At 44.0% G+C, this 23,252-nt stretch overlaps 2 protein-coding genes across 2 annotated transcripts in view; both read right to left on the bottom strand.

Annotated features, from left to right (window-relative positions):
* Positions 1–3,289, bottom strand: part of TRAM1 (translocation associated membrane protein 1) — a 29,021-nt gene extending 25,732 nt beyond the window's left edge. The window contains exon 1 of the mRNA XM_030859579.3: positions 2,993–3,289. Within this exon, the coding sequence (XP_030715439.1) occupies positions 2,993–3,115 (123 nt within the window). The 5' untranslated portion in view covers positions 3,116–3,289. The remainder of the gene's footprint in view (positions 1–2,992) is intronic.
* Positions 3,290–20,655: 17,366 nt separating this feature from the next.
* The window catches only part of LACTB2 (lactamase beta 2), a 31,618-nt gene continuing 29,021 nt past the window's right edge, over positions 20,656–23,252 (bottom strand). The window contains exon 7 of the mRNA XM_030859581.3: positions 20,656–22,543. Within this exon, the coding sequence (XP_030715441.1) occupies positions 22,500–22,543 (44 nt within the window). The 3' untranslated portion in view covers positions 20,656–22,499. The remainder of the gene's footprint in view (positions 22,544–23,252) is intronic.

Below are 23,252 nucleotides of genomic sequence, written 5' to 3' on the forward strand. Positions count from 1 at the left end.
GATGAAGAGTGGCCCCTGCTCACCGCAACTGGAGAAAGCCCTCACACAGAAACGAAGACCCAATGCAGCCAAAAATAAATAAATAAATAAATTAAAAAAAAATGCTGTCTTCTGTTTTTCGACTTTGATAAATAGCTAAGGAATAATGAGCTACCATTTATGGTATGCCTCCTGTAAGCCACACTTTGAACTAGCCATTATAAAACTTAGTTTAATTCTCAGAGTAATCTGATGAGCCCTATTTTACAGAAAAAGAAACAAGTTCTAAGAAGTTATATGACATGCCCTAGGCCGCCCAGTTAGCAAGCAGTAGAGCCCTAACTCCCTTTAGCTTCAGCGTCTATATTGATTCTTCATTTTGGCTAGTAATACAGTATGTTATTGCTTTGTCAATTTCACCATAAATCCTCAGACATTTCCTCAATGTCGGAAAGTCTTTCCTTTACACAAAAGGCTGAACAGTTCTGTTGCAAAAACGTTAACTTCTCTATTATTCTAGCACAAATACTGTCATTCTATAACTACGTTAACGTTGAGATTCAGCAATTACTTTATTATTTTTTTTAATTAATTAATTTTTTTAAAAAAATTATTGGCTGTGTTGGGTCTTTGTTGCTGCATGCAGGCTTCTCATTGCAGTGGCTTCTCCTGTGTTGCAGAGCACGGGCTCTAGGCGCGCTGGCTTCAGCAGTTGTGGCACGTGGGCTCAGTTGCTCTGAGACCTGGGGGATCTTCCTGGACCAGGGTTTGAACCCGTGTCTCCTGCACTGGCAGGCAAATTCTTAACCACTGCGTCACCAGGCAAGTCCCACAGCAATTACTTTAAAAGTCAAGTAGCAAAACTAATCCAGTGAATTTTTTCCCATAGGTAGATAACATGCTTTCAACTCCTAAAACTTTAACATATGGTAAGAAAAATGTAGTACAACCTGCACAAACTTCCTTCTGTCTACTACTTCAACATTCTTTTTTGAATGGACTTTAAAAACTTCTATTTAGATCTTTGTTGTGTCTATTTAAATTGATAAATTTTACGGATGTAAAGGTGAAAATCCACTCACTGTTAAAAAATCATTGACATGTGAGGCAAGGTACAGGTGGTGAACTTCTCTAGAAATGTGGTAAGAGAACATGAAATATTTTACATAAAAGCAACGTTATAACATTTCTAAGTGTCAGCACTTCTGATTTATATTCCATTTCACTCAACGCATTGCAAATACACCTTGCAGGTAATATTACTCCTAAATTATATCTTTAAAAACAGGGATTCTTACCACGTGGAGACGGGTTATGGCAAGCTTTATGGAACTGTTCAGTATATTGTACACACAAAAGTATTACTTCTAACACCAAAGCAGAAAGTATATACAAGTATAAAATTCAGAAAGAGAGTACAAATGTTTAGCATTGCATTTCTAAAATTATATACATTCATGTAGTTCTGTATAAACCGTGAGATGCCTTCTCACCATATCATCTGATCTCCGCAAACAATGGCTGTGAGAACAGCACAGGTGATGTTATTTCCTTATACAGAACAGAAAAACTGAGGCTTAGCCCTGGGTCATTCAGTAGGTAAGTAGCACAGGCCCAGCCTAAATCGAACGATGTGACATATGTTAGTTCCCTTCTACCCTCCCTTTCAGTATACCCACTACCTCCTTAGCAGTGGACTAGGTGGACGTAAATGACACTATCAAGAATCAAAAAATCTGTATCTAGATCCAGAAAAGTCCATTTGAAGAGAAGCAAAAAATTATTAAAATATTAAGTTACCTAATCGTAACATTTAAAAAACCCACATGGGCTCCGTTTAAACTATTTATTCAACTTTCGGTCACTGGCAGTCTCATTACACCAGCTTTTCTCAAGAATTCTTAATGTCACTCATTAAGCAAATATTTTGTAAGCATCTCCTAAATTTAGGCTTTGGAAATAGATTAGGAAAAAACCAAAATTTCTGCCCTCACTGAAGTTACATTCCAGGAGCGGGGAGACAATAAATAAGTAAAATAATTAGTGTATTTGGTGGGGCACAGGAGCTACAGAGAAAAATTAAAAAGGGAAAGAAGATAAGGAATGGGCGTGTGTACTGGGGAGGGAGGGAAAGGAAGCCGTAGGATGTTACACGTTCACCTTGCAAAGTTTATACCCACATTCAACAGCTGTTAAGTAAGTCATCACAATACTCGCTACGTGGGATGAGAATTTACACACTCCTGACATTTCCATCCTCTCCTATTTCAAGAAACAAAAAGAAAATTATCCGACGCCTCGGCACTGCTGTTCAGAACCCCGATTTCTGTATCAGACCTTGTTTCCTTAAGAAAAGAGCAAGCGCTGGGGCAAAAAGTTCGATCACTGATAACAATACCAGCTTGGGAGACAGGAGTTAAAACAATCGGGTGGGTGCGACTCGGAGCTCCGATCCCGCGGAGATCACTCGCTGCCCCGCGGCCACCGCCCTTCCAGTGGGCAGCGGACGCCGGGTTCCGTCGGTTTCACCCCAGACTCGGTGCCGCCGCGGACCCCGCCCCCGAGCGCTCTCCGGCCCCCGCGGCCTGGCCAGCCGGGCGCGCCGGCCATTGCCCAGCCCGCCCACCGCCCGCAGCCAGCTCGGCGTTCAGGGGCCGCCCCCGCCAACCGCCGGCCCCTCGCCGGCTGCCACGTAACCCTTCGCGGGAACCAGGAACTGCGCGGCGCGGCCGGCGGGAGGGGGCGGCGGCGGGAGGGCGGCGTGCGTGATGGCCGAGGGGGCGACGCGGCGGCCCCGGCCCCTGCGGGCGCACGGCGGCCAGGCTCCCGGGGCTCCACAGCCCCAGCCCGGCAGGGCGCGGGGCAGGCCCGCTCCTCCGGGCCAGGCGGCCGGCACCTCCCCCCGCACCCCCCCGCCGGGGTCCCCCGCGGTCCCGGGCCGAGGGGCTGAGCTGGCAGCCGGGGGCCGGGAAGGGGACGGCGGGCGGGCGATTGGGGCGCGGGCAGGGCTCACCTCGAACATGAGCCCCAGCAAGAAGACCATCGCTACACAGGAGACGATGTCCGCGTGATTCTGCAGGACGAATTCGTGGCTCAGGACCGGGGGGCTCTTGGTGCTCTTCTTGCGAATCGCCATGGTGAAGCCGTCGCCCGTGCCTGCAGGTGCTCCGCCCCGGCTCCGCTCTTCCCAGCTGCTCACCGACTCGCCGCCGCCGCCGCCGCCTCCTCCTCCCCCTGGCTGCTCCTCACAGCCCCGCCGCTGCCGCTCGCTGGGGCTTCACTTCCCATCCCACAGCCAGTACGCAGCCGCCGGGGCCGCCCGGAAAAAAAAAAAAAAAAGGCAAGCCCACACAGGAGGCGAGCATGCGCACTGGGGAGACGGCGCTCTCTCGTGTCGCGGCCGCCCCTGCGAGCCCACAGCGCCGCCTAGGGAGCGGAGGCCGTCCGCCCGGGGCCGGGCGAGTGTAACAAACCTGAGCGGCGCCTCCCCTGCTCCGCTCCAGGACTGGGGTTGGGAGTCGTTTGAGGCGCGAGCTTCCTGCGGTTACTAAACAGACTGAGTCCGCGCCGCGGTCAGAGGGCGGCCACGTGCTACGGCGTGCACGGGTGCAAGCGTGCTTTCCGCCCTCTGTGCCACCCTGGCCTTGGGTGTCAGTGCCTGCTTCCACATTGATTGTCACTTCTTGAAAGCCACTGCCACCAGCAAAATAACCTAAACGTATGAGTACAGCTTAACTACATAAGGGTAGGGGCATTCGGTTTTAGCAGCTGCCTTAAAAGTTAACTTCAGAGTTATTTTAAACACGCCTGAGGACTTGTTTCCTGTTCTTTGTAGCCTTGAACTAGCTTTCAAAAAGGAACAATTCCTATTTGGTCTCACCTACCCATCCCCCAACGGGCATGCGACTGAAGTAAGTTCATAAGTTTGGGTTTACTGGCTTCATATTTATTATTAACGACACTTCTTAGTTATCTAGGGAGATGATTTTTAAAAGTTTGTGGATTAGACATGTCTTCCTCTTTCATATTTCTGCCCAAACCAAGACTCCCTGTATTCTTTCTCCAGATGAATTGTACCACTGTTTACCCATTTGCCAGATCTAGAAACCAGAGTCATCCTGGACTGATCCCTTTCAGCATCCTTCCATATCCAAACTATTACCAAAGAAACCCAAGGCCATTGAGTCCCCCCTTCCCTTTCCCACTGCTGCACCCTCAGGAGGGGACTCACTGCTCACCGACAATATTACAAGTCTGGTGAATGCCTTAGTGGTTTAAGAACATGGGTTTATAAGTCAGAATTCTGTCACTCATTATCTGTATGATCATGGTTACTTATCTCCATGAGATTCGATTTCTTCATTTATTTATGTATTCGTGCATTCAAAAAACTATTTATTGGGCAGCTACCATATGCTAAGCACTGGGGATATAGAAATGAAGGAAAAGTACAATTGAACCTATTCTTATGGGCTTTCATTTTAGTATGGGAAGAGGATCTTTACACAAGATTTAAAAAGTGAAACATGTCTTAAATTGAGATGAGGGTCCTGGAGAAAAATAAAGCAAGGGGAATAGGGAAAGTGTGGGAAATTGCATTTGCCTGAAGACTTGAAGAGGTGAGGGAGCAAACCATATCATCAATAAAAAGGAGATAATTGTAGTACCTGTAGCCTACTTTAGCAATTAAATGAGATGATTCAAGGAAAGTGCTTAGTAGAGAGTTAGGTATAGATGTTAGCTATTATTGTTATTATTTTTTCTTTTTGGCCACACTGCTTGCTGGATCTTAGGTCCCTGACCAGGGATTGAGCCGGTGCCCCCTGCGGTGGAAGCAAGGAGTCCTAACTGCTGGACTACCAGGGAGGTCCCAAATGTTAGCTATTATTATTTTCCTACTTTCTGATCAAACAATTACTAGTTTTACCTACCTCCAAATCACCTTCCAATTTCATATTAGAATGATGCTTCTAACAAAATTTTTCAAATTTTTTTGGTGGTTTCCCTTTTCCTTTATGGGAAGCTAGCATGACTAAATAGTGCTTTATGGTTTGGCTTCTGCCTACCCAGACATTCTCAAACTCTTCCTCTATAGGCCCCAATCTCTTAGTACCAGCACTACTGGCTTCCCACTCTATACACACGATAGTCTGCTCTCTTCCCATGCTCTCCCTGGCTTTGTGCTCGCTGCTGCTTCTGTCTGGGATGTTTTCTCCTCTCCCCTCATCTACACACCCCACGCCTACTGTTCCTTCAAATCTCATTCACAGGTGACTTCACTGAAACCTTTACTGACTTCTGTGGCCATCTCTAATGACTCAACTGCATTTTTAAAAATAGCTTTAATGAGATATAATTTATATCACATAGTTCACCTATTTCAAGAGTACAATTTGATGATTTTTAGTATATTTACAAAATGGGGCAACCACCACCATAATCTAACTTTAGAACATTTTTATTATTCCCCAAAGAAAGACTTAGTTTTTGTTCTTGAAACTCATATACCTGGAATGGAAGACAATAAACAAGTCATTACCAATGTGATGGGTATTTTCAAGACTTGTTTGGTGAAGGGTGACATGGAAATATTCTAGGTCATTTGGAAATTAATTGTTCCACTAAAGTGAGTTTTTAAACTGAAATGGACTCTTTCAAACCTTAAAATTTAATTATTTTTCACTCTTTTGTGAGAAAATACCCCCACTGGTGTTCTTTTAGTTGCATGAAACCTACCATACTCTGGACAGCTGTAGGACTTGGGCTGACCATTGTATTTGGCAATTCAGAGGATGTGAGTTTGTGGCAGTGTGGGTTATCCAGGAAACAGATGCCAAGACAGAGTCAGAATCGTAAGGGATTCGTCAGCAATAACGTTTGTGAAAAATAAATGGGAGAGGAGTCGGTAGGGAAAGGCTGCAGACCACGAAACCTGTCTGACACCTGTGAAAGGAAGGAGGGAGGACCTGCCAGGAAGACCTCACACTGAGGTGCAGCCTGAGAACATCTCGGCCAGCCCAGCAGGGCGCTCCAGCACACTGGGCAGAAATGGTGGATCCTTGTAGTACTGCTCTGCTTAGTCAGGGGCTGGGAGCTCCCGCCATGCACTCTTGCCATCTTCCAGAGAAAGTCACAGCTTTTGCCAGGAGGTCCTCTTCCACCGCTCTCTCTCGGGCTCAGTTACCTACCTGCTCCTTCCTCTGGCCCCTTGAATCACTCCATGGTTACAGCCAGTATCCCTTGTGGTTTCTGAAGAGTCTTTTTGTGAAAATTTCCTCAAATTACCCACTTTGAATGTGCCATTTGTTCCTGCTAGGACCCTAACTTACTATGAAGATCATTAGTGACCTTCAAGAGAGTGTTTTCTTCGGAATGATAGGAATAAATAGCTGATTGGAGTGGGTTTCGAGAGAGTGGGAGGTGGAAACATGGAGGCATGTGTATAAGCAACTCATTTGAGGAGTTTTTCCTATAAGATGAGACAGAAATGGTCAAGTAGTTAGAGAGGGGCTGAAGGGTCTAGGGAAAGTTTTTGTTTTCTTTTTGGATATGATCCATTTTAAACAATTTTATTGAAGTATAGTTGATTTACAATGTTGTGTTAATTTCTGCTGTACAGCAAAGTGATTCAGTTATACATATATACATTCTTTTTCATATTCTTTTCCATTATGGTTTATCACAGGATATTGAATATAGTTCCCTGTGCTATACAGTAGGACCTTGTTGTTTATCCATTCTGTATATAATACTTTGTGTCCACTAATCCCAAACTCCCAACCCGTCCTTCCCCATGGATATGATCTATTTTATGTTTGCACGCAGAGAGAATGACCCGTTAGAGCAAGAAGTTTCTTCCGCAGGAGATACCTGCAGGTCTGTAAGAGGTGATGGCATCTTGTATACAAGTACAAGCACCCACTGTAACAGGGATGGGGTTCCCACAGTAACCAGAGGAGAGCAGAGTTTGTGGATAGGTTAAGAATGGCTAGATGAAGTTGTGTTCTTGTTGTTTCCATTTTCTCAGTAACATATGAAATCATCAGGAGTGGGGATAGTATATTGGAGACTGAGGAGAAAAAGGGGTAAAACTGTGGGAGGGTGAATGGATTAGAGGAGTGTCATCAGACAGCAGTGCTTCCTCCTTGAGGGCCTGCATTGAAAGTGAGACTAGTAAGCAGAGCCCCATAATTGTCTTCGGTCCCATCCCCCTGCTTGGATACAGCTCTGGAGAAGGCAGAGAGTTGGGGTCTGCCAGGCCAGCATGACAGAGGGGCAAGGATGTTGAGGGGAATTGCAGAATAGGCCAGGGCTGTGAGGAGGTGGCTGTGCTTCTCCTACCTGGTCACCCTCCACCCGCAATCCACCCTGTTTTGCTGTGAAAGGCAGACCTCTTCAGATCGCATCACTGAAGCTCCCTGGCCCTCTGACTTCAGCCAATGGAAGGCACTGGCCAAAAACCAGAAGCGAGTTTTGGGGGTTTATTCTCCCTTGATCCCTCCTGGCCTTATGATGGTTCTGGCCGGGCCTGTGTTCTCCGGTGGCCACAGCCCCTGTCAGCCTTTCTCTCACGTTCCAGCTCTTGCTGGGCTCAGTACCTCTTTCTCTCCCCTGCGTCTTCGGGCTGCCCGGGAGCTCCCCTATCTCTGCTTGGTTCTCTCAGCCGGCCCGCTCCTCTGTCCATAGGCCTTTCATGAAATTCTCTCCAGCTCAGCCCTTCCGAGGGTACCATCTGTTCCTTGCCAGTTCTGCATCCTCAGATACAGAGTGCTGGGGCCTCGGAAGTGGGGACGCCCACGGGGTGGAAGATGGTTGGAGTGGGGCTAGTTGGCCAAAGAGCAAGTGGTCAGAGGGTGGGGTGCTGCGGATGAGTCCTGAGGTCGTGCGGTCCTTGGCCATGAGATGGGAGGGGCGTGATGGAGGGCGCACGTCGGAAGCGAGGAGTCATCGAGGCAGTAGGAGGGGAGAGCGCCCTCCACGCGCTTTATGGATGGTCTGTCGCCCGGAGTGACTCAGGGAGCAGAAGGGGAAGGGCGCGGGCGCAGACATCCGGCACGAGTGAAGAGGATGAAGAGGGGTCAGGAGACCGGTGAGCGGGTGACGGTCGCGGGGCCGCGGGTAGTGAGTGGGTGGTGTAGTTGGAGGGCATGGGCTTCCAGAAGAGCGCGGGCTTTGTGGGGAGGGGGGAGAGCTCTCTGTCGGCAGCAGGGAGGGGCATGGGCACACCCACTCCCCCGCTGGGCTCTGCTGCGTGCTGGGGTGGGCGGGAGAGCAGCTGCCTCGTGATGCTCCGGGAGAAGCAGGTTTCAGTTTCCACTGAGAGCGGCCCCAGGTGCAAGAGGGTGAAGAAACTGCAGAAAAGGGTGGAGGCTGTGGAGGGCTTGGTCGATGACACAGCTGGGGTTCTAGGGGATGCAGTGGAAGGGTGGGGGGAGGTTAGCTTAAGTCAAATCAGGGGAGGAAGAGCCACGAGGGGGAGAGAATGTGGTGATGGTGGATGACCTGGAGGTTCGCCTCCAAGGAGACTAAGGTGGAAAGGGTCCTGCCGCATGGGGCAACTATGCAGATGGTCTTTTAGGGAAAGTGGGGAATCAATTCTAATTTTAGCTTCCTTTTTAGGATGGGCTGCTTCAGAAGCTTATAGGGAGGGAGGACTGCCGTTAAATCCTCTGAAGGTGGGTCATGGTGGTGGGGAAAGTGGTCTAAGGAGACCCTCAGGGCTCTGGAGGTCTCTCTTAAGCAGACTGATTGCTCAGGTGTGTCCAGCTCTGGAGGCTATTGTGTGTCCAGTGTGGTGCTGGCTCCTATGTGTACAGACACTGTCTTGTGGGTAACTGATGTTTCCGCAAATGTAGCTTGGATCCCGAAATGTTGGGATTCTCAGGATATTTTTAATAGTTTAAAAAAGGACGAAAAGCAGACTGTTTGAAATTGGGTCTATCCGGGAAAATCTGTGGCATAGGGTTGCTGTAATTATGAGAAATATAAAAGAAATGGAGAGACAATCTTTGCCCTCAAAGAGGTTATTTCTAGTTGGTCGCATAAGACATATATGAAAAGGAAAAAAACAGTTCTGAGATGATGCAAAAGTAAGTACAACAAGCATGTGCCTAATAAAAGGAAGAACTAAAGTGGGACTGTTGGATTTCAACAGCTCCTAGGGGACAAAAGAATGGAAAAGAAGAAACTAATGTTTGTTGTATGACTACTGTGTTCCAGGTATTGATATTTTGCTTTCAAATAAGTTACATCATTTAGTTTTCACAGAAACCCTATGAATAGTTGTTATTCTAATTTAAAAATAGGGAAACTGAGGCTCAGAGAGGTTAAGTAATTTGCCCAAAGTCCCAGGGCTGGCAACCTTTTTGTCTGACAAACCCATTCTGTTTCAGTATAAATAGTACTCCAGGAGCTTCACTTACCAGGATGACTCTGAACTTCCAGAGAGCAATGATTCTCAACCTGATCCATTGAAGAGACTGGTTCCTGCTCTGATGGAAACACAAAGCCCATTAAAACAAAACAAAACAAAAACGGGTCATTTATCTGTTTACATGCTATTGTTAAATCATTTATAGTAAATTTTAAGAATATAAAATTGCGCTCGTCTTGTGAGGAAGAAATTGTATTTCTATGAGGAAGCGAAATCGTTGCTTTAATAGTTGGAAATGATATAATTTTCTTGAGTATAAATTTTACTGCTATGGAAACTATAAGCCAAATTTATAATGCAGTGTTGTTACTCTTAGGAAAGATTGTCAAGAGAGGACACGTCACCCTTGGAGGGAGAGCCAACTGGTAATGAAAAGGCTGTGACCCAGCCAGATCACTCTTGGGTCCCCCTAGGGGCAGGGCTGTGATCTTCTGACCTCTAGAAGCTTAAGGAACCCAAGATGGAGTGTCTATCCTTATTTAAACTATAACTTAGTTCACTTTATTTAGTCTCACTTTGTTTAGCACACCAAGGGCCTGAGTTAATGCTTCTCTGATAGATGAGAGATCAGTTTCAGAAAGTGGTGAATGCAAAGTGTAAAAATGGAAACAGGAAGTGTAAGTGATTTCAAGAAGTTTAGCTTCAAAGGGGAGGAGAGAGCAGGGTAGGTCACTAAAGAAGAATCAGGGAGTTAAGGTATGTTTCGTGTTTGCTGTTGAATGATGTGACAGTTGATCGTGTTTAGATACGAGAAAAGGGAAAAGAGGAAGAGGTTGAAGACACTGGGGAGATGGGGAGAGGTGGGAAAATTGATGGACTGAGGTCTTGAAGGTTTGGATCCTCCAGAACATAGGTAGAGGATTAACTTTACATAGGAGGGGACACCTCTTTTCACACGGAAATGAAGGAGGGACAAGGCAAGGTCAGCAGAGACAAAGCAGTCATGGACCTGAGTGGAGGTTCTTTCCCGCTGTGATGAGATCAGGAAGGGCAGTGCCAGGAAGACAGTGAGGCACAATCCTGTTTTGAAGGAATGAGAGGGGAGTGACAGCCACAAGCGTGGAGGGAAAGATGGCCACAGGAACAGGGTGGCCCTGGAGGGGTTTGGACAGGAGGAGACTGTCAGCCCCACTAAAGGGGCTTGGTGGTTTGAGGGGAGGGCTAGGATACAGTTTAAGCAGCTGGTTAAGGGAGTGCTCGGTGCAGGGTTGGAGGATGTAGGGCGTTTCTTTATACTGGAGTGGATTATCTTATTATAACTCTCCTAGTTGCAAGGGACTGAAAAGAAGATTCACAAGATTCAGCAGATTCAAAAGAAAAGCTTTGGGGAACTGGGACGCTCTGTGGATCGTGGGAGCTAGAACCAGGTACCTGACCTCATCAGGACTCTCTCTCAATGTATCTTTTTTTCTGTCTTTTGTTTCAGGTTGGCTTCATTTTTCCCTATAGTCAATGGACTTTATTTACATGGCAGAGAACATTGTCACTTGCAAGTTTTATCGGAACAATCCCAAAGGAAGACCTAGACAAAGCTGGCTTGGTTGTATGATCATGTCTGTGTCACGTGGCCTATCTTGGTCACATGCATTTCCCATGGGTAGGGTAAGTGAGTCTATTATTAGAAGGTGCAGAGGAAGAGGTGTTGGGCAAATAAGAACATGAACCAACATAGGTGTCCCAGGGAACATGGTGGGAAGGTTCTAAAGGTAGAGGAACAGCAGGAGGTGGTTGGATCAGGGGAGAAAAATCCAACAGTAGTATGACCCTGATTGAATGGATGGTCATAGACTAGATGGATGGGATAGAATAGATGGCTTGTATTTCAGGCAACAGCCAAGGACTCTGAAGATGTGTAGTAGGATGGATTTCTGAACTCAACTCAGCAGACACAGATAGAGGAGTGGTCCTGCTTTGAATTTGTTTCGCCTGCAAGAGGGTCTTAGTTCTCATGAACAGACAGGAAAATGGCGGTAGGTAAGTGGTTCCTGGGGAGATGGGTACACGAGGACACTGCAGCAGCAGATTGGGGGTATGCTTCGCAAAGTAACTGGAGACTCACCTCTGCCAGGGAGGTCACCCAGTAGATCACTTTCACCTGAGGAGAATGAAATGATGAGAGCATCGTTCTGTGCAAAATGCTTTGCTCAACTGCTTCTAAAATTAGAAGGTCTTATACCTCAGGGAATTTGTGACTGGTGGAGCTGACATGATGTCTTGTAGCCGTCAGAAAAATGGTGTATGGCTCGGTGCCTAGTAGAACCAAGGTCTTGGGGTGGTGGCCAAGGATTCTTTGGAGCTGTTTCCTTGTTTGCATCAGCCCTTGTGCTCAAAGACAAAGCTTACAGCACGAGTGAAAACAGTTAAAATGTGTACAGTTCTTTGCGGTCCCCCAAACACCGTTGATATATACATTATTAATTTTAATCTCATATCAACCAGGAACATAATGTTCTCCCTACTTCAAATAAGGAAGCAGAGGCTCAGTAAAATAACTTGTTTAAGATTTTACAATTATTAAATGTTAACTCCCAAGATGAAGAATGTGAATTTTTAAAAGATATGGTAAGATTTTACTAAAAAGTAAATATGGTGCTTTATGGAGCTTAATTGGTGTTAAGTCCAAGTGAAATAATCATAAGGGAATATGTGAATGTGTTCTGTTAACAACAACAACAAAATAATAGCAACTAATATTTATTGGGTACCAAGCACTGTGATAAACACAAAGAACATTTAATACAAAACTCATTGAGTTAGGTACCATTATCATTCTTTTTCTGTAGATGAGGAATTGATTGGACAAATAATATTACTAAAGCATCACCACCACCACCATGATGAATGGAAACAGGAATAGGCCACATCCTGGGAAATCAATTAGTAGTTTATTTTAACTCAGGAAATGAGCGCCAGGCCAGGGAAGAAAAGAGAAAGGGATAAGTCCCTGAGACTATGTGAGAGAAACGATAGGTTTCGTTCCTGTGAAGCAAGCCCCTTTCATTTCCTAGGCAGTTTATCACTCCTGGCATCTCTCACACCCACCAGCATTTTCTTTGGTCTTCAGATCGCATCTACATCCTCAAACTATATCATAAATATTGCCTTGCTAAATGGTGTGGGGCTTGAAAGAAATAGGAGTGACCAAGGACAGATTCAGCTGGGCACATGGGGGGAATGGTGGTGCTACTTATCCAAATGGTGAGTTGGGAAGGAGAGGTGATCAGGAATATGGGATTGTGGAGTAAGCAGAAGAGTTCAGTTTTAGATATACTGAGTTTCTTCACATTGACGTCTGGACTTTGGGAGATAGCTACGTGAAGAGTCCCTGCAGACAGCAAAAGATTCAAGCTCAAGTATACATTTGGTGATGATGGTTACCACGACTAAAATGGATTAGCTCTTTGAGGTGGTGAATTAGAAGAAAGAAGAGCAACGAATTTAGTCTTGGGGGTGCCTGTAGCGAAGGGACTATAAAGGCGATCAGGATCTTAATTTTATATATATAGCATTTAATAACAGTGGTTTTCAGAGCACTTTTCTAACAGTAATTTCCCACGAATCCTCCATAAACTCTGGATGATGAAACTTTTAAAAGCTCACAACATTCTTTCACTCTTTAATCCTAATAACGAATTTATTTTAGGCTTAAATGCTATTGCAAGGAATGTGCTGGTCCAAAGGACAGTATTATTAGGAATTATTTCCTCTGAAGTTGAAATTCTTTAAAAACATACTAAATAAGACAAGTAATAAAATGGAGGAAGAAAAGGACAATGATTCTATTAAAAATTGGATTCCAAGAAAAATTGCTATAAGACTAGCTTCCAGGAAGTCAAGGCAAAATGTGAACATGTTGAATTAACTAGATGTTTGTCCCATGCAGAGTGTATGAAACATGGTTAATTATCAGCATCACATGGAACCTCCCTAACCTGGAGATTCTGGTGAGCGTGTCTGGCTTGGGGTCTGGGAAGCCGTGCATGTTTTCAAAGTTCCCCAGGTGATTCTAATAGTTAGTCCAATTTGACAAGCCCTAGTCTCATAAAGGAAATAGACCAGTTCATATGGGAGAGAAAAACTTTTTTCTAGCTCTGAAATCTGAAAGAGATTTCGTTCCATGAACACTGAAGAACACTGAATAATAAAATACACAATGCCCTCAATAGCATTAAAAAAAAAACCAAACGGGTAGAGATTTTATATGTGTGGATCTCACACTGACCTTTGATAAAATAAAAACCAACAACATAATACTAAATTATAATTCTGTTCGTGTGAATAAAGAACTATCTGGGTCAATGGGAAAAATGATATTCCTTGGTCCTTTTCAGGAATTCTGATCCAGCACATCTGGTTAGGGACCAGAAATTTGCTTATTTGTAATAAGTACCCCACTTGATAGTGATGGAAGTGGCTCAAGGCCATAGTTTTGCACCAAGAGAATGGATGGTTAACAATATTCCTTAGAGTTTCAGGTTTAGATATAAAATCTTGAGATACACCATTTGTGGTCAGCATGTTCACCATTTTTGAAAACTGAAGCAGGGGAAAGAAGCAGGATTAATCTACTCCCACAAAGTAGGCTGGGAATACTTCTATGGTATAAAACCAGAGAGCTGCTTTCAGTGAAAAATTTTCTTCAACCCTTGGGAAAATGTTAAAAGCATGGGCTGCATCATATGCCATTAGAATAGATGTTGGTCTCACTAAAAGGAAGAAATGGGTAATAGAATTGACATTCTATTATCACAGGTGATGATTTAGCATTCTCGACCTCCCATTTCCTTTCCTCCATTATCCTGTAATGCAATTTTTAATCAGTGTTTATGTTATTGCCTACGTAAGATTGAAGAGTCAGATAGTATTTCATACTTATTTCTTTCCTAACATCATTCTTATTTTTTGGACTCAGTGATTGCCTCATTTCCCCCCTCCGCCACCAGTATAGTTTTCTATTAACTGATTGTCCTTTCAGTTGCTCAACTAGAGTTGTTGTCTGACTACCAGCAGTTTTTTTCCCCCAAAGCCTCAACCATCCCAAATAATGTTTCATTTCCTCCACCCTGGAGATCGCTCTCTGAAGCCTCCGCTTCCTCTTACTCCAATATGGAGCAGGCTTTGGAGACCCCTTTGTCTTAGAACTCACTTTTTTTGTTTTTGGCCGTGCTGTGCAGCTTGTGGGATCTTAGTTCCCCAACCAGGGATTGAACCTGGGCCCTTGGCAGTGAAAGTGTGAAGTCCTCACCACTGGACCACCAGGGAATTCCCTTAGAACTCACTCTTGACAATTTTCTGTATTGGATTTGCTGTTGCACCTGTGGGCCTTCCTTTTTCTTGTTTCTCTGGAGTGCATTATCCAGCAGTTCCCTAAAGAGAGGTGCATGGCAGATACACAAATTTTTGAGTCCTTACCTGGACACATGACTGATAATTCAGTTGGTTGTAAACTTCTAGGACACAAATAATTTTTCCCTCAGATAGTTGAAGGCATTATGTCCTAAAACCCCTTGTTACATTTAAAAAGCCAGTGCCATTTTCTTCCTTTCTTTTTTTTTTTTTTTTTGCGGTACACGGGCCTCTCACTGCTGTGGCCTCTCCTGTTGCGGAGCACGGGTTCCGGATGTGCAGGCTCAGCAGCCATGGCTCACGGGTCAGTGCCATTTTGAGTCATGTTCCCTCCTAAGTGATTCTAACCACCAATCCTACCACCACACCCATAGCCTGAAAGCTTCTAAGGGCTTCTCTTTATTTCTGATATTCTGAAATTTTGAAATGGTATGACTTGGTATGGATTGTTTTATCTTTTTTTACACTGTTGAGCACTAAGTAGACCCTTTCAGTGGAAAGACTCATGTCCTTCAGTTCTGGGAAATCTTCGTGTATTTCTTCTTTGATAATTTCTGCCTATTTTCAGTTCTTTTCTGTCTGGACCCCTATTTGATTTTGTACCTCCTGGTTTCCTTTTAAAGTCTTCTGTCTTTTTTCTTCTCTTTTCCATCTTTGTTGTTGTTTTCTTCTCAACTTTGTTTTCCAACCGTTCTATTTATTTTGGTTATATATTTTTATTTTCCAAGACTTTTTCACAGTTACTTTTCATAGTAATCTTTCTTATTTTATAAATTATAATACTTTCCCTTATCTCTCTAAAGATACTAATAATTAAAAAAATTTTCTCTACATTGACTTTTTTCTTTACTTTAGCTTGTTTTGCTCCATCATTTCTGATGTTTGATTTCTGTTTATACTAAGAGATACTGATTGGAAACTGTATATGTGGGTGAGTGTATGAGAGGATTTGTCAAATTGTAGGGAGATATGGCCATTGTGTTGGAGAACACACATATAACAGTATGTGCAGGTTTTTTCTTATTTTTTTCCCCCCAACCTGGGAGGATTTGATGAGGAGTTTTATAACAATGGTTCAAAGTGAGGTCTCTGACGAGATTAGGGTCTTGTGAGCAGGGCTTGTGCAAGTTTTTTCTCTAGATCATTCTCTCTCTTGAGATGAAATTTCCAATCTTCTACCTGGCATTCATCTATTTGGAAGCTGCTGTTCTGGGGACAGGTGAGGAAAGGGGAATGGAGGTCTACTGTTCTGAATTTTGCTTAACTTTTTTCTACCTTTCACCTCCAAGAATAAACATCAGTCTCTTTTTTTGAGGTGGTGGTTGGCTGGCTGTGTAGCACTGGGGTCTGTTGCACATAATAAGCTTTCACTATGGGGACTTACCTGGTGGTCCAGTGGTTAAGACACTGCGCTTCCAATGCAGGAGGTGTGAGTTCAATCCCTGGTCAGGGAACTAAGATCCCACATGCTACATGTGAAGCCAAAAAAAAAAAAAGCTTTCACCAATCCCAGTTTTTTAAAAAAAGGATTTATTTGTTTATTTGTTTATGGCTGTGTTGGGTCTTCGTTACTGTGTGCGGGCTTTCTCTAGTTGCGGCGAGCGGGGGCTACTCTTCGTTGCGATGCTCACGCTTCTCATTGAAGTGGCTTCTCTTGTTGCATAGCACGGGCTCTGGGCGCGCGGGCTTCAGTAGTTGTGGTGCACGGGCTTAGTTGCCCCGCGGCATGTGGGATCTTCCCGGACTGGGGCAGGAACCCGTGTCCCCTGCATCAGCAGGCGGACTCTCAACCACTGCGCCACCAGGGAAGCCCCAATTTTTGGCTATAGTTTTACCACTTCCCTGACTCTATCTGCTGTCTTTCAAAATTTGATTAAAATCTCTGCAATCTCTTCTTGGATGGTCTTCTCAGGTTTATATCTTTTACTATTATTTTTTATCTTTACCTCTGTAAACTTTATATTATTTTCGGGGGGGGCTCTTGGAAAGGAATGGCAATAAACATGTGATCCATCTGCCATAAATCAGCACCAAAAATTAATTTTCAAACAATAATGCTTAATATGGTTTTAAAAACTGCCTATAATGTTAATGGATTTTAATATGGATTTGCTGGGGATTCAGAATTTTAGCATTTTTGAGCAGTCTTTCAGGATAAACTTGGTAAGCAGCAGCCACTTTTTTGAGAATTTAATGTTATATAATTCAATAATGGATAAAATAAGCATACATAGCACATAAGAGTCTTCATTTAACACTGTTGACTGTCCCTCTTCGGATGCCTCTCTTGGTTGCTGTCACGCCTCTCTCCCAGTGATTATCCTATCTTTGATCAAGCTTTCATTTTTTTTTTTTTTTTTGCGGTACGCGGGCCTCTCACTGTTGTGGCCTCTCCCGTTGCGGAGCAACAGGCTCTGGACGCGCAGGCTCAGCGGCCACGGCTCACGGGCGCAGCATGTGGCTCCGCGGCATGTGGGATCTTCCCAGACTGGGGCACGAACCCGTGTCCCCTGCATCGGCAGGCGGACTCTCAACCACTGCGCCACCAGGGAAGCCCTTGATCAAGCTTTCTTAATCGTCCTTGCCAATTCTCTTCCTTTGTACCCACCCCAAGGTTGTGTACATTTACCCATTGCTTTCATGGCAACCTCAGGGCCGTGACATCCTAATCTCTCTCTAACCCAGACCGCCTTCTTAAGCTTCTCTGTAGATTGGGGTGCAGGTCAACTTACCATTTTCCCAGTGGGCATGTACCTCCCCTCTGTTCTGGGAGACTAGCCCAGTAGATTCTATGAGACAGACTCAGGCTTTTTCTTTTGATTAAGACGTTTTATTATTTATATTTTGAATAAGCAATACATTCAAATAATTCAAAAGTCCAAAGATATAAAAGGGTAGATTGTGATGTTTCCGGTCCTATCCCCGGTTCCTCAGCTACCCATAAGTTCTCCTCTTGGGAGGTAACCAATGTTACTGTTTTTTTTTAAATTTTGGGGGTGTTTTTCCAGAGATATTGCCTGCATACACAAGTAAATACACTTATATAGGCCCCTCCTCCATTCTCCGCTTTAATTCCAAACGTTTCAAAAGGCCCAGCATCAGTGCGGCTGGAACTAAGACTTTCACAGTCAATATTTCAAACATGGAACTTTTTCTCCCAACAAAACCAAGTATCCTTTGAAGCCCCCCCCAGAATGGAAAAGGGGGAAAAGACTGATGAGTTTTCCTGCTCCAACAATGCCTGGAAATTGGTAGCAAGATTTAAGCTGGTGCACTGCACTGGTGAGCAAGGGAGACTGGCAAGGGAGAGGGCGCAAAGTTCAGCATTGGCAGAGTTAAGGTACACTCGCACTTAAATCTTTTCTCATTTTCTCTAGGATTCCAGCCTCCCTGCTACTAGTCAACTTTACTTTTTCTTTTTTTAAAAAGTTTTTGATTTTATATTGGAGTATAGTTGATTTATAATGTGTTAGTTTCAGGTGTACAGCAAAGTGATTCAGTTATACATATATCTATTCTTTTTCAGATTCTTTTCCCATACACGTTATTAATTTTACTTTTTCTTAAAGTGACAACCTGGACATATGAAAATATTCGCAAATAACTTAAAAATACTCAGAAAGTCTCCCAGAAACACACAGAGAAGATTCAGGTTTCACAGAGTTGGCCGGGGCATCCGGTGAGCTACCGCAGAGAGCTCTGATTTATTTATCATCTATTTCACACACAATGGAAAGAAGGGAAAGCTATTTATGAAGGAATCAGTACTGGTCCCAAACCCTTCTCTGAGCCTCTTCTCCATCTGAGAAGAGATCTCACCCACTGTGGCCACAGGGGCGGGCATGTGACCAAAGCTGGGCCAAATACAGAATCTCATGTTTCCCTGACCACAGACACTGGTCCAAGGTATGGGTAATGAGCCAGTACAAGTCATCGAGTCCTTCCCCTAGGATTTTCCAAACTGAAGCTGGAAGAACTAGCTTTCCCTGCTGGTTATGAGCCCACAGCTGCCCGTAACCTTCACCATGTGAAGGAGCCAGTCGGCTGTGGAGGCTCTGACCCGCCCCCCTCCAAAAAAAAAAAAAAAAATGTTTGGGGTTGTACTGATGGGATCCAAATCTTCATTCTTATTCACAAACCTGGCTTCACCTTCAACCTTCTCAGGTTGGTTAGCTGTGCCAACCAACTTTCCTTTTTGCTTACACTAACCTGCAACAAAATACAGCCTACCTATTTAGCCCCAGCTCTGTATATCTAAGTGCTTACCAGGTATCTCTCTTTCGATGTTCCCTGGTACTTCAAACTCATATCTACAGTACAATGCATCGTCCCTCCCTTACCCACTCTATGTACCCCATTTCCTGTATTCCCTCATCCTGGTTATCAATTCAGCAACTACCCAGCTGCCCAAGCCAGAAATCTATAGCTCTACTGGGCTTCTTCCTTTCCACCTGATCCCATCCCTCAAGACCTAATAGGTCCCTAAGTTCTATTCCTCTTCTTAAATATTTCTCATATCTGTTACTCTGTCTTCTACCACCTTTGAGACTCTTTTGGCTTCTTTGTTCCCTCCCCTACCGTGCTGAAAAGGCCATCTCAGAATACTTACCCTGTGTACTGCCTCTGTCGAATGGGGTGCCCTTCTGATAAAATTTCCTGGGACCCTTCTGGTCCCAGATGATTGGTCTAGAGCAGTTACCATAAGGGCTGGTCAGTAACATACAGGACAGGATGGTGGGAGAGCTCTCCAAAAAGGATATAGAAGATTAATTACACCAGTCAGGTCCTCTTGTATGAGGAGATCTGAACCTGAGACACCTAGAGAGCTACTCAGTGGTTGCAAAACAGAAGCTGAAGGATTACGGGGAGAGGGCAGAGGTGATGATAAGGAGAATGCAAAAACTTTTGAGTAAATAGAAGATGAGTAAGCGGAAGCTATGAGTAATCTACAACCTCTGGGTGTATTGAATGGGGGTAAAGTAATTGGCTGGAGTGATAGAAACAAAAAGGGGAGCAAAATTACCATCATGGTCCGGGACAAACTCGCTGTTGAGGAGACAACAGAATAATACTAGTCCTGTCCTGGACCACCACCTGCTTTCCAGTTGCTAAATCGTGTATATCCATCCTGTGTGGCTGGACGACAGCACACTGGTTCCTGTGAGTTTGTGTTCCCATGAGATGCTTCTTATCCTTATGACCTCAACCCACAAATACTATACAGTGTAGTTTAGTCACATAAATTAGTTCCCCAACCACGTGATGCTTTGCCACCTGTTTATGTGCATACACTATTTCTTCCAACTAGAACAATCTTCTCATCTCCCAAACAGATACCCCTAACTTCGTCACCTGGCTGCCACTGACTCATCTTTCATGACTGGGTGTAGGCTCCTCCTCTAAGCAGCTTTCTGTAACCCAACCAGGTTACACACTCTTCCTTTACTCCAAACAAACTTACTGCTACTGCATATCGTAATTGTGTGTCTCCACAACCAGATGAGCTTATTTTGAGAGCAGAGATGCTACTTTGTTCCCCTCTGTATCCCCAGCATCTGGCCCAGCACCCACACAAGGCAGATACTTAGTGGACGCCATTGTTTTTGATAAAGCTCAGTTGCCTAGACTCATTCAAGAGCCAAGTTTCATAACCTTCCCTCATCACCCCTCTTTCAACAGATCCACTTGCAGCTTAAAGTGTGCCATGGTACCTTAGAAAGACAGCGATCCCACAGCTTTGTGTATGCAATTCCCCCAGTTCAGAATGCCCTTCTCATCCCTATGTCCTAATTCGTTGTGGTTTTAATTTGCATTTCCCTCATGATTAGAGATGGTGAACATCTTTTCATGTGCTTATTGGCCATTTGCATATCTTCTTGGGACAAATGTCTTATCAAGTCCTTTGCCCATTTTTGAACTGGGTTGTTTGTTTTTTGTTGTTGAGTTCACAGTCATTTTGTAATATGGAATGGTTTCAGGAACACAACAGGTCTCCAGAGTTTAGAATGGTATGAAAATCCTAGGGGCCTTTGGAAAAGTGGCAGGAAGAGGTAAGGATGTTAAAGTTTTTAAAGAATTTTTAAAAAGTCTTTAGAAAAGAGAAAAGAAAGTATACTTTCAGGATTCTGAGCTCATTTTTGTATTGTCATTTGGCAACCTTATGGGTTAAATAAGCATTGGTGGGCTACCTTAGAACCTAACTACTATTTTTTTTTTAAAGACAACTCATTATATATTTTTATTTTATTTTAAATTTATCTATTTTATTTATTTACTTTTGGCTGTGTTGGGTCTTCATTGCTGCGCGCGGGCTTTCTCTAGTTGCAGCGAGCAGGGGCTACTCTTCGCTGCAGTGTGGGGGCTTCTCATTGCAGTGGCTTCTCTCGCTGTGGAGCGTGGGCTCTAGGTGTGCGGGCTTCAGTAGTTGCAGCACGCGGGCTCAGTAGTTGTGGTTCATGGGCTCTAGAGCACGGGCTCAGTAGTTGTGGCACATGGGCTTAGTTGCTCCGCGGCATGTGCGATCTTCCCGGACCAGGGATCGAACCCGTGTCCCCTGCATTGGCAGGCGGATTCTCAACCACTGTGCCACCAGGGAAGTCCCCCTAACTACTATTTACTTTAAATAGATATGCTTGTTGCTTATCTATTTTTTAAAAAATTATTTATTTTTGGCTGCACTGGGTCTTCATTGCTGTGCGCGGGTTTTCTCTAGTTGTGGCGAGCGGGGACTGCTCTTCGTTGTGGTGCATGGTTTTCTCATCGTGGTGGCTTCTCTTGTTGCAGAGCACGGGCTCTAGGCACGTGGGCTTCAGTAGTTGTGGTGCACGGGCTCAGCAGTTGTGGCTCATGGGCTCTAAGAGTGCAGGCTCAGTAGTCATGGTGCACGGGCTTAGTTGCTCCGTGGCATGTAGGATCTTCCTGGACCAGAGCTCGAACTCATGTCCCCTGCACTGGCAGGTGGACTCAACCACTGCGCCACCAGGGAAGTCCCCTAACCACTATTTATAAACACTTCTTATAAAAAATTCTGTCTTATAATATTCTAATTTTAAAAACTTTGGTATATAATTCATATATATGTTGATGACTATATATGAAAACCTAAATTTGGAAAGTAAGTTGGTTGTACTAATGGATTACAGAAATAATTATTTATATACAATGACTTTAATTGGGAATTTAATATTTTTCTATTACCAGAAGTTGATTTACATGAATCATTTGTAGGATGCCACTATGAGAAAGTATACGTGATACAGAGGTATAGAACTGATATATAAACATGATATAATTGATAGAAACATGAAAACAAGCCTGTAATCTGCAGATATAGACGAAGGTTGCAGAAAAGGAAGGATTACACTGAAATCTGCGCTGTTAATTGAAGCAGCTATAAAAAAACAGTATTACTGACCACTGGTAATAGATAAATAACCTCTAAGAATAAAATCCAGTTTAAATGACATAAATTATTTTAAAAGAAACTTATTTTATGTATTGAAAATGGATAAACTATTGGATTTTGAATTTTTGGTAAAATGTTATAAGACCTAGGTGAGACAAATAGCTAATATTATAGGTGTAAAATGTAATTTACATACTTTAGAATAAGTATGATGTTAAAGTATATTTAGGATTATTTTCAATGTTCCACATGCTATATTCTCTGTAAATAATTAATAGTTAACAAAACATACCATTCTCTAAAAACAAAACAACAAAATCTTTCTTTAAGCTGAAACTAAAGATGAGCTTTCCATTTCTCCTCAGGATCCATGATGCTAACTGTGGAAGGAAAATTACAGAGTAAACATTTAACAAAAGATGAGCAAATCACTAGATTTTAAGTTAGCTTGTAACTAGAAAAACCATTAATTCCTAAAATAATTTTGTTGCTCAATATAAAGCTGGGGTTTTTCTTGGGGGGGTACATATAAAGATGTTGCTGAAGCTTCTACACAAAGTCCAACTTTGCACCTCTTTTTTTTTTTTTTTTTTTTTTTGCAGTACACGGGCCTCTCACTGTTGTGGCCTCTCCCGTTGCGGAGCACAGACCGGGGCACGAACCCGTGTCCCCTGCATCGGCAGGCGGACTCTCAACCACTGCGCCACCAGGGAAGCCCACCTCTTGCTTTCTAAGGATCAAACTTCTAAGATTATTAACTTGACAAATTAACTTAACACTAGGGAACAATTATAGAATTACTGCTTTAATATCTTTGAGTTTGCTACCTTTACTGCTGCTAGACCTTTGGATGTTCCCAAATCTTCTAATCGATACATGTAAAATCCTTCGTGGTCGTGTGGTCTGGGAGAGGAGAAGCTCTCTTCCTGCTACATGCCCGTGGCTGTCATTCTGGTGGGTGAGGACTGAAACCCCCATGCGAGATTCTCATTCCTGTGGAAGCTTTTGTTCTAACTTGTGATCCCCTGGCCTTTTGCTACTGACCTTTCCTAGTGACTGTCTCTCCAACTTACAGTGACATTCAAGGGA

The sequence above is a fragment of the Globicephala melas genome, chromosome 17, assembly GCF_963455315.2.
Source record: "Globicephala melas chromosome 17, mGloMel1.2, whole genome shotgun sequence".
NCBI lineage: Eukaryota > Metazoa > Chordata > Mammalia > Artiodactyla > Delphinidae > Globicephala > Globicephala melas.